The following is a 9,785-nucleotide window of genomic DNA, read 5'->3' as shown; positions in this document are numbered from 1 at the left end:
CAGAAAACTGCATCGGCCCCGGGTTATTCCAGTGAGCCCCACGTGGTAAGTGTCCCAACATTTTTCGTACCATGGTGATTGGTTGTTTAGTTAGACAGGTTAGAAGATTTCTGTTAGATAATGATAATATCTCTGCATGTATTGCAATATCAATTGGTGACTTTTGTACGATTGCAGTCTGAATTAATAGCCAGAACATTGTCTTTTTACTACTTTATTTATTCTGAATGGTTAGTTGTAAGTCAGGAGATTGCAACCCATGATTGTTCCTTGGACATAAGCATAAAATATGCATGTCTATGGCCAGCTTTAGTGCACTGACAGAGTGGATTTTGGTGCAGAAATCTACGTTTTCATTTTTGTGCCGAAATCTATGGGGTGTTTGCTGGCTGATCCTGTCAGTGCATTGAAGAAAACGACTTGTGCTATTAGCCATTAGGCAGACAGAGCTTTGGCCTTTCTTTTCAAAAAGCCCCAAAATTCAATTCCACTGTAAAACTACCCTGTGCGATTTTCAAGAGAAAGACCAGGAAGCAAAAGGCTGCTTAAGTTCATGCACATTTTATTGAGTAGTAATATAAAATGCTTTTTTTTTTTTTGTCCATGTTACAAGTGCATGCTTCGATTGCCAACATTTCAGAAATCAAAGTACAAAGGCAAGGCTTTAGGCTGTAGTGAATTACTTGGGCACTTAAACAATTTGATAGAAAAAAAAAAAATAAATGGACTGATATTTTTTCCCCCAATAAATTCTTGATGTCAGGAGTCGTTTATAATTTGTAACTCATAAAGGGAAAAATTTGAAAAAAATTACACATTTGTGGCACATGACAAAACGTAATAGAATGACCAAACCAGTATGACACTAACAGTTACCATGCACTTAAAGAGTTTCACATGTAACCACAAAGTTCTTTTAAATTTCACAAGGTTTGCTAAACATGCTAACCATATATATGTGCACGACAAGCGGTATGTTTAAAAAACATTAAGAATATTCTTCTCCCATCTTTAGGTTTTTTTTTTTTTCAAAGCTTTTTCTATATGTTTGATTACAAAATTCCAAAGGCATTAAGCATTTTTAGAGAATATAAAGTATGCCAGTATACATACATTTCCAGTAGGAGTCCAACCACTAAGCGCATTACAGTCCCATACAGGCCTATACAGCCATTTTGTCTTAAAAAACATGCATAGGCAGATTTTTACAGAATATAGATGCTTTTTTTTTTTTTCCACTGCACTTAATATGGTGTCTTGTACACTATACTTAAAAATGCACCACTCATAAATATTAAAAGTCAGCAAGCCACAACCAATACTTTATTTACCAAAAAAAAAAAAAAAAAACCTTAGATAAAACAGAAAAAATGGTTATCGTTATTCCAGTTCTTGCTCTTAAAGAAAAAAAAAATATTTACTGTCCAATAAGTAAGCTGTGTGTTATATAATAAGAAGGGCATTCAAGCACACTAAAGTAACCTGAGGTTAGCATGATCTGTACAAAATTAAACTGTACGCTTTTTTTGGCATCTTTAACAAATAATTCAACATTCTTCCTCCTTTTCCCATTCAGTGCCAAATTGATACACTGAAGTTCTGACCCCAGCACCAATGGCATTAAGACTGCCCACATTCTTTTTTGAATCCTCCTGGAATGAGAGAGGCTTGCAAGAACCTGCTGACCAATGTCTTGCATGCATCTTCAGGAGTAAAAAACACAGCCAATGTCTGACAAGAGTAACAAAACATTATCAATAAATAGTCCTTATTTCAGTTTGTACATTATGTTTTAAAAATGTTTGAATGTCTACGTCTAATTTTAGTTTAATGCTGTAACTGTAAACATACAATAGTAAGAAATTAAACAAAGACATACTGTATGTTTAGTAACTAAAAGAAGGCCTTTCAATAAAGTAACTAGAAATTCCAAATGTATTTGGAAAATATTGTATCCTCCTATCTTTGTAATATATATCAGCAATTTTTTTCTTTTTTGTTTTCTACAAGCAATTATAGGCATATTCAGATGAGGCAAGAGCCCCACTAAAATAGATCTGACAATTTGTTTTAAGATGAAGTTGTAAACGTAATTTTTCAACACCCACCCGCAAAAGTAAGTAGCATTTACCCAAACCAAGAAACCCAGTTGCTGTTGTGCAGCAATCCCATCATGCCTTGCAGCTACAAAAATATTGAATCAACAGGAAATGGTCACTGAATATTGCTGCTGCTGCTGCCATTGCTGTCAGTACCATTGGTCTCTGAAGAAATAGCCTTGTTGATTGAGTTAAGGTTGGCATCTGAAGGCACAGCATCTCGACGGGGCGGCATCCTTTCATTAATACGATCTAAGCCTTTGGCCTCCTCGAAGCTAGTGATCTTATGTTGTGGTGAAAATCCTTTGATCGCTAAATGGAACATGTCAAGAAGGGAAAAAAAATAATTAATGAATAACAAATGAATTCAGAAAGTTTTGCCACAGCAAGGGAATAAATAAATGATATGAAATGTGAAGAGAAAAACACATTTGCAAGTCAACGAAATCACTTGAAAATGCTCACAAACTAAATGTACACAATGAAAAAAAAAAAAAGTGAATTAAATCATTATCTGAGTTCAACTCAAATGTTTCATTTGCTGCAAATACATACATCTATGACACAGGGGGTCAATTTTGGTATTTAATGTTACACAGCCTAACCAAATGACCTTTATTGGTGTGCAATAATGGCAACTCTACGTTCCATTAAATGTAACATAACAGTAATAGGTTAGTAGGCTGGCAGTATTCACGTGGGTATGGCTTGAATAAAATGATAGGATTATTCCAAGCAACTGCTGAATGAACATTTGTATACTAGCAAGGAATGTTTCTACATAGAGATGACATCACCCAGGCACAGCTCTTGTAAAAAGTATATTAAATAGCATACAGCAATCTTAAGATTACTCGTACAAAATCGTCCTTAAAACAGATCTCTACTATTGTTTTGACAACAGTCCAGCAGATTGTCGGAGTTATTCACACAACTTTTGTCAATGCTTATACTGTAATCATACGATAAATTTTTAAGGGTTTGGTTCAAAGGAAACAAAACGAAATGTAACTCTTTGAATTCTAAATAAATTGCCATTTCTATAATACTAATTGATCTACAGTGTCTGAACTGGGAGTTTTTGTTTTGTTTTTTAAATAATTGTATAGTTAAACAAGTTCCATTGTACAAAAACTAGATGTAAATCATTTTACACTACAATAAATCCTTCATAAAATTTTATAAAAAAAATTCTACATAGTAAAAATGTCATAAAATGCCCCTTATTGAAACTAAAGCACAAATATTTTGTAAGCCTGATAAACCCAACTGAACAAATGAAGCCAAAACATTATACTTCATTTATTTATTGAGGGAAATGATTCAAAGTTAAATATTTGTATGTATAGCAACCAATAAGATGTTTGATTTCAAACTGGTGACCAGTAAATTCTACCTGCTGATTGGTTGCTATGGGTTACTGCACCTGAGTAGATTTAGTGCAGTATACTCATTTAATTGCAGGTATTGCTGCCCAAAGGGAGCCTCAATAAATAAATTAATAAGTATAATGTTTTTGGCTTATTACTTTAAATGAGTTTTTGTTAAAGGGATACTGTCAGTTAATAGTGCTGCTCCAGCAGAATTCTGCACTGAAATCCATTTCGCAAAAGAGCAGAACAGATTTTTTATATTCAATTTTTCCACCGCAAATCCATTTTTGCGTCAGTTTCACGAAATGTATTCACTGGCGGTGAAACGGGGAAATTCGCACCTGCAGAAATTATTCGCCCATCACTAATCATGACAGTTATGCCTTTAATCACTGACTGCATCATGAAGAAAAAGCAGCTGAATTTTGTACCAGCACCACTTTCAGAATTGACTTCTAATGAGCCTAATAACCCATTGTTAAAGGGATACTGTCATGGGAAAACATGTTCTTTTCAAAACGCATCAGTTAACAGTGCTGCTCCAGCAGAATTCTGCATTGAAATCGTTTTTTTTTTTAAACAGATTTTTTTTTATATTCAATTTTGAAATCTGACATGGGGCTAGACATATTGTCAATTTCCCAGCTGCCCCAAATCATGTGACTTCTGCTCTGATAAACTTCAATCAGTCTTTACTGCTGTACTGCAAATTGGAGTGATATCACCGCCCTTCCTCCCCCCCCCCAGCAGCCAAACAAAAGTACAACGGGAAGGCAACCAGATAACAGCTCTCTAACACAAGATAACAGCTGCCTGGTAGATCTAAGAACAACACTCAATAGTAAAAAACCCATGTCCCACTAAGACTCCTCCAGTTACATTGGGAAGGAAACACAGCAGCCTGCCAGAAAGCATTTCTCTCCTAAGGTGCAGGCACAAGTCACATGACTGGGGGCAGCTGGGAAAATGACAAAATGTCTAGCCCCATGTCAGACTTCAAAATTGAATATAAAAAAAATCTGTTTGCTCTTTTGAGAAATGGATTTCATCGCAGAATTCTGCTGGAGTAGCACTATTAACTGGTGCGTTTTGAAAAAAAACATGTTTTCCGATGACAGGATCCCTTTAACTAATTTTAGGACTTTTGTTTAAGTTAAGACTTGGGTTTTAAGAGTTTGCAAACTTTTTAAGTACCACTGTATAAAGTAAACATCTACAGATGTTTTGCAACTTGACAAAAAAAAGTCTGGTGTATATTTGGAAATTTGGTTTACTCCTTTTGGTGGATATTTTGAAATTTGGTTTGTTCAACTTTTTTAATTCTCATAAAGGAAACAAATCCGTCCATATCAAATATATCCAAAACATGTCCAGGATTTTTACAGATCACACACAGTAAAAATAAATGTGTTGAATAGATATATAGATACTATAAAACCACTTCCAGTCCTGCTAAGTTCATAAACATGAATTATAAATTGAGAGCTTCAGTTAGAGAATTATTTTTGTAAATGACTAAAATCAATATTAAAATATAGGCTTAGCTTTTCAGTTTTCTCTTTTGACCTGCATTTGGAGCATAAGCAACCACGATTTATGGGAGGAAAAAAAAAGGCTGAGAAAAAAATACAAAATTACAGTATTCTTTCAACCACTAAATTAATATATAACATTCATTGAGATGAACTCTAGTGGACCATTCTTCAGATGGCTCATGATCAATAAAAAGTAATTCATGAATGCATTATTTTATACATCTCATGTTAAACCAAAAGCTCACAGGTAGTTCAATTAATTAGGAAGCGTGGATAGAGAAAGGGTGGAAGAAAAGCAAAGGCTGTAGCAAAGCTGCTAAGTTAAAGAGTATTATTATAAGGAAACAAAGTGCAAATGAAGTCCAACATCTCTTTTTATAAAAAAAAGTCTGACTCAAATGGTAGTAATCCAACTATTATGCAGAGTCAGAATGCCAAAAAGATCTGCAATTTACTATAGTCAAGTTTAATATTAAGAAAGCATAATACTGAATATTAGATGCTTTAGATTAAATATGAACGGCAAGTATAATAAGAATAATAATCAGTACTGTTGGTCATACTGTACATTTGAAAATCCCACAGTACATGGGATTCCAGAGGTAATTAGACTTAAATTGACTTCCTGGATTTCTACTGCATTTTAGTTAAAAAAAAAAATGAAACCTCACTAAGGGGAAAAAAAAAAGCTTTGTAGAAATTGCAGATTAAATTATGGGGCCACGGCGGTACTGGGGGAGCTAAAATGTAAAAAAATAAATAAATAAAAGAGTAAAAGGAGAGACAAAGATGTACAAACATGGAAAATAGTTACATTTTCTAAATTGAATGAAAAGACTTCAAAACCAATATATTTCTTTTTTCTTTAAACCGAATTTTAAAGAGATTAAGATTAATTCATGTACTAATTAAGATTAATGTATATATTAATGTACTTTTAATCAAAATATGATAATATAAATGTAGTATCTGTTATGCAAAGTAAAGCATATGTATATTTTTTACACAGTATGTAATGATTCTAATGAAGCTTTTCAAGCCTGCACAACTTCTCTCCTACAGACATATATACATTCTTTTGTTTGCCTTTAAAGACATACAGGGTCATATTAAGTGTAAGTAAGATGAACTGAGTAGGGCAGAGTAAGGAAATGACAAGTATGTAAGCAAAATGGTAAGTGTATACTGAAAAGTATAAATCAACACTAAAAGAGCAAACAAGTGATGGAGAAGGGCGAAGAAAAGGATGAAGATGGGTTAGGAAAGTGATTGGTGGAGGCAAGATGTTGGGTTTCACATTAACAACCCATTCTAACCCACCGTGATATGGTTTTGAGCAAAGCTGGAGCAAAGAGAATACATTTTGTATACATCTGGAAATCCTTTGCATGGCAAAAACATGAGGTTTTTGGGGATATTTGCAACTTATATGGTAAGGACTTGGGACAGGATTCATAGACAAGATGGAATGTTTTATTTTTCACCCAACTTACTGCCGTTTAGGAAATGGCCCAAAAAGTGTTAGCAGTTTACATCAAAGTTATACTGTACACAACACAGAATCACAGAAAATACAGAACACAGTCAAACTGGCAACAACAACGCACACTGCAAATTAGATTTTGCTGATAGGAATAGATGATTCCAACATAAATAACAGCCAAAGTTGCTGCTATTTAGAATTCAGTTGTATTTTCTCTTACTTGCTGCTAATATAGAGAAAGGAAGGATCAGATTGAATTCCATGAACATCCCAACAAGAAAAGACAAATTTGGTGCTACAATTGGTCATTTGCACTACACAAGAACAAAATACAACTGATATCATTGTTTTAAAGGGGAAAAATATTTGTAAGCAATTGTAAAGTGTTTCTATGTTTTTCAGAGCATAATATGTTATTTTAACTATACATTTCTGTTGTAGACCTATGTCCGAATATTAATTTGCCCAACGCAAAGTCTGCTTTAGTTTGTAAACAACCAGTACTTTTTTTTTTTAAAATAAAGAATTATCATATAGAATCTATGAAGCAAATTATGCTTTGCTGCTGTATAAAGATGAGGCAGCAGCCAGGGTTTAGCAGAATTTAGATAGACAGGAAAATGAATTGCCTGAATGTTGCATAATACATATAAAGTGTTCTCATTTTATGAAAGGCTGTTGAAAATTCTAGGTAATGAGATTGCAGAGAAAACAGTTAAAGAATACATATCAGAGAGGGCTATGTTAACACCTGCCATTCTCTCTTGCCTTGATGATATATAAATGAGTTCATTGGTAAAAATGTGATTTCTAGACAGTAATTCCCCTTTAAAGCAAGTATATTTAGTAAATACTTAGCCACAATCGTTAGCCCAACACCCACACACTTGATACAAGCTACAGCAAAATGAATACACCCAGCAGGGCCCTTATCTGCTGTAAAAACAACAGAAAGGGGGCTTGCCAATTACCTTCATCAGCCTCTATAGCCTCAATAGTAGCTAAAGAGAAGAAAGGGTAGCAAAATGGATGAGAAAATGAGCAGAGGATTGTAACTCTTAAGAACAAGTAAGTGAGTAGCAAAGGAGCAGGTGAACTAATGTTACTGTAAGTGCTGGATTCTTGCAAAGAAGACAACATAAAGGCTACACATAAAAACTCGTCTTTTCCATGTGGCAACTGTTAAGATGTAAGATTTCTAAAACAGTGCATTATCATTCAAAATACTGGTTATGGCAAATACCATGATGCTGAACCACTTCTTTACCTGCACAGTTGAAAACAGACTTGAGTAATTAGAATACAGAACAAATACATTTAAGTATTAGCTTCAAGGTGCAACCACAGAGAAATGGTTTTTTTTTTTTTAAATTTATAGTCCTATAAAAATAACAATTTGAAAAGCACAGTTTATTAAGCAATAGGGTGTACATTATCTTTTTACTTTTCTTGAGGGCAAGTTTGAATAAACAACAGCAATATCGCCATTCAAACTGCTTTGGACCAGACCATTTCTTAATGTGCATAAGAATGTATGATCTCTGAACACAGTGGTTACACCCATACATAGATTTATTAACATGCCATTTTAGATATAGGTTAGAAGTAAATGTATATGTTTTGTGTATATATATATATATATATATATATATATATAATATATATATATATATATATATATATATATATATATATATATATATATATATATATATAATACACAAAAGCTATGAATATCCTGTAAATTATATCCTAATAAACGGTGAGTTCTGATGTCATCAGTTATAAACGGTGAGTTGTGATGTAATTTCACATGACTCACTGAAATTTGTGTATTATAATAAATAAAGTACCCCCGGTAGCAAAATATGAGGATATTAGAAGTTACCTCGGAGTTCCATGACCTGTATAAAAACACTCGGCCTTCGGCCTCGTGTTTTATATGTCATGAAACTCCTCGGTAACTTATAATATCCTTATATTTTACAAGAGGGGGTACTTTATTCACTATATATATATATATATATATATATATATATATATATATATATATATATATATATATATATATATATATATATATATATATATATATTATATATATATATATATACATATACTGCTTTCATAAGCAATGTTGACCTACAGTTTGTGTAACAACTGATTTAACTCCCTATTGATTATCTAGATTAGAATTTATAAAAACATGAATTTATTTCAAAAGGTTCATTACAATACTATAAGTAAATGTTAAAATGCTTTAAAAGAAAAAAATCACAGTAGAACAGTAATGCACATACACATCATTTCTAATTTGAAAGAGACCTTGCCTTTGAAAAAAAAATCTTGTTAAATATTGCTACACAGAATGTACCAAAAGCAATAATAAAATGTCATTTGTAAATGACAAACACAAAGGTGACATGAACAAAAACAAGGTAAGTAAAGCAGTCGGTGTCATAAACACTAATCAATACAATTACTGCAAACAATAGACCAATTTTACTGATATTTATAAGGAACAAACAGAATAATTATTAAAAAAAATTGTAAGAGTCTGCAGACTACTTGCTAGTTGTGTGAGTACTGCACGTTCAGTTGTGTATACATGGAATGACTTACCATTTTTATTATGCTTTAAAACATGTATACATTATTAATTTTGTGCACCAGACAATGTGAATTTGAAATTCTTCAAAACACTTTATAAATGTAATAATATGATAGGGCAGTATAACCAGCTGAATTACTAAATTATCTCAACTGAATTACTTGATCATGCATATTTCTATTTAGGGGTGGGCGAATGAGAGGCACATGTTTCCTCAGGCCATGTTGAATGCCAAATAGGCCAATAGTGAATACGGGGAACCAACACTTGACAAAGTCAGAAGCGTTACTTGCAACGTATTTCATGCATGTATGTATGTATGTATGTATGTATGTATGTATGTAGTCTTAAAGGGGATCTAAACTCAAACAAATGTATTGATGTACACCTATTCAGAGTATTCATCTGAACATTTTTGTAATTTACATTTATTTACTATTCTTAGCATTTTCTGAGATAATAAACTGCTCGGTAGGCTTGACACAACTCAATAGCCCTCTTTAAATAACAAGGAGACCCTTTATGTTATTGCTTCAAACTTTGAATGTGAAGCTCCAATCTACATAAAAATGAGCAAGATATACATTGCATTCTATGTTTAACAACTTTGTTCTGATTTTATAGGATAGGGTTTAATCGTATGCTATACCTTCAAAATGCTTTAGTACATGTACTCAGGCTATC

The 9,785-nt window shown here is 32.9% G+C and overlaps 1 protein-coding gene across 4 annotated transcripts in view; it reads right to left on the bottom strand.

Annotated features, from left to right (window-relative positions):
• Positions 1–545: 545 nt before the first annotated feature.
• ppp3ca.L (protein phosphatase 3, catalytic subunit, alpha isozyme L homeolog) overlaps positions 546–9,785 on the bottom strand; it is a 130,731-nt gene continuing 121,491 nt past the window's right edge. For 2 of the 4 annotated variants that reach the window (XM_041581189.1, XM_041581190.1), the window contains 2 exons: positions 7,462–7,491; positions 546–2,411 (listed from right to left, as the gene is read on the bottom strand). In XM_041581189.1, the coding sequence (XP_041437123.1) occupies positions 2,215–2,411; positions 7,462–7,491 (227 nt within the window). In that variant the 3' untranslated portion in view covers positions 546–2,214. 4 annotated transcript variants of the gene reach the window in all.

This window comes from Xenopus laevis, chromosome 1L (genome assembly GCF_017654675.1).
Source record: "Xenopus laevis strain J_2021 chromosome 1L, Xenopus_laevis_v10.1, whole genome shotgun sequence".
In the NCBI taxonomy this organism is placed as follows: Eukaryota; Metazoa; Chordata; class Amphibia; order Anura; family Pipidae; genus Xenopus; species Xenopus laevis.
This window is presented reverse-complemented; position numbering and strand designations above follow the sequence as displayed.